At 38.9% G+C, this 1,853-nt stretch overlaps 1 protein-coding gene across 1 annotated transcript in view; it reads left to right on the forward strand.

Annotated features, from left to right (window-relative positions):
- Positions 1 to 262: 262 nt before the first annotated feature.
- Positions 263 to 1,853, forward strand: part of LOC119590906 (cuticle protein 64-like) — a 6,763-nt gene continuing 5,172 nt past the window's right edge. The window contains exons 1-2 of the mRNA XM_037939642.1: positions 263 to 338; positions 1,510 to 1,742. Coding sequence (XP_037795570.1) covers positions 263 to 338; positions 1,510 to 1,742 — 309 coding nt within the window. The remainder of the gene's footprint in view (positions 339 to 1,509; positions 1,743 to 1,853) is intronic.

Here is a 1,853-nt window from a genome sequence, read left to right on the forward strand (position 1 = left end):
GGCAATGGCAGACCCCGACCCAGGGTATGGAAAAGGGCATGGCGGCTATGGACACGGAGGGTACGGCAAGGGCCACGGCCACGGAGGGTACGGCAAGGGCCACGGCCACGGAGGGTAGGCAAGGGCCAGGCATGGTGGATACGGGTAAAGGCCATGGACATGGAGGGTATGGAAAGGGACATGGCCATGGGGGATACGGCAAAGGACATGGCCATGGCGGATACGGTAAAGGACAGGGCGGGGGGCTACGGGCACGGAGGATATGGCAAAGGTCACGGCGGAGGTTATGGGCATGGGGGCCATGGCGGTCACGGAGGATATGGCCCACGGAGGTCACGGTAAGAAATCACTTTTTCTTAAATAAAGAAATGAATTTTCACATAACTTTAGTTAAGCTTAAAACTGGCTTGCGTAGATCTTGAACTGAATCCCATTCAATTTTCTTGCAGGTTATCATTAGCAGCAGAGAACCACACCTTCGTGATGTAAAAATATAAATAAAATAATATACTTTGCTATATTTAGCTTACTTGTCCGAAAATAGATGTATACTTTTTAATATCTATGCCTACTTTACAGTATAAAGGGAATTTCTGTTACACACACATACGTACAAGAGAGAGAAATGTACATAACATAACAAAACATTTTCCTCGGAATTGACAACAAAATGGGACCCCTATCTATCTGTCTCTCTCGTGCCTCATAAAAAAATTAATAATAATACAAAAAAACCGAACCGGTGTGTTTTGGGAAAATATGTCGGGCATATGAAAATTTCCCTTTTGAATTCTGTTAAAAAATTACCAAATCCAATGTGTCTGTAGCCCAAGTGAAATATCCGAAAGACTGGAAACCGCTGTAATAATCACAAAGCACTGTGTTTGATACCTCTACAAAAAAAGTTTTTATAAAATGTCGAGACTAACTAGAAGATTAAGGTTGTTGGGAAATTTGTTAATAATTTGTGTCTTCGTTACTAAGATTTTTTTCATGACTTCCAACAAAAGGTATGTCAATAAAAAATATTGCATGATACATCGGGAAAAATTTGTACAGCATTAACTTTTGCAATTCTGTTCCTGGCGTTTGCATTTGTCGAAAGCCCCGAAATTTTAAAATATGTTAATACAAGTAAATTAAATAAGATTAGGAAGTTTGGTTTAAGATGACCATTATAAAATGACGGTAATCACATCATATTTCTTTGAATTTTTTAAATAAGTAGCATCGACTGCCCAAAACGTTTTTTTTATATGTAGTATGCAAGTAAATTCAAATAGATTTAGTTACGTCCAAAATATTAGCATCATGGAAAAGGAATAAAATTTTTTTTCAAAATAATTTAACAATAGAAAAGATAAAGATTATCCGTTTACCCATTTCGCCCTTTGGCCCCGGGAAACGCAGAAGGGTTTCTAAAAGGGATGAATAAATTTTCCAGGGATGAGTGTGGACCTTGAAGATTTTCCGTTGGTTCTATTCAGTGCAAATTATGAAATTTTTCAGTTCTTCCTAAAAAGCGTGCATTGTTGACGGTGATTGTCAAAATAGTGAAGGCATTATCTGACTCTGGGTACGGCAAAGGACACGGTGGATATGGAAAAGGTTTTGGACAGGAGGTTGCGGGCACGGAGGATATGACAAAGGGCAACGCGGAAAATTGTGGATATGGGAGATATGGCAATAGCCATATGGAATTTATGGAAAAGGGGTTTTATGGCAAAAGGGCACGGTCAGAGGTCTTGAATATTACCAAATTTTTTTATGAATGATTTGTACAATATGAATTACTATATCATGTTTGGACAGGTTTAACTATACCCTGAATCAAAGGTCACCATTATTTTGCA

This window comes from Penaeus monodon, chromosome 28 (assembly GCF_015228065.2).
Source record: "Penaeus monodon isolate SGIC_2016 chromosome 28, NSTDA_Pmon_1, whole genome shotgun sequence".
Classification (NCBI taxonomy): Eukaryota; Metazoa; Arthropoda; class Malacostraca; order Decapoda; family Penaeidae; genus Penaeus; species Penaeus monodon.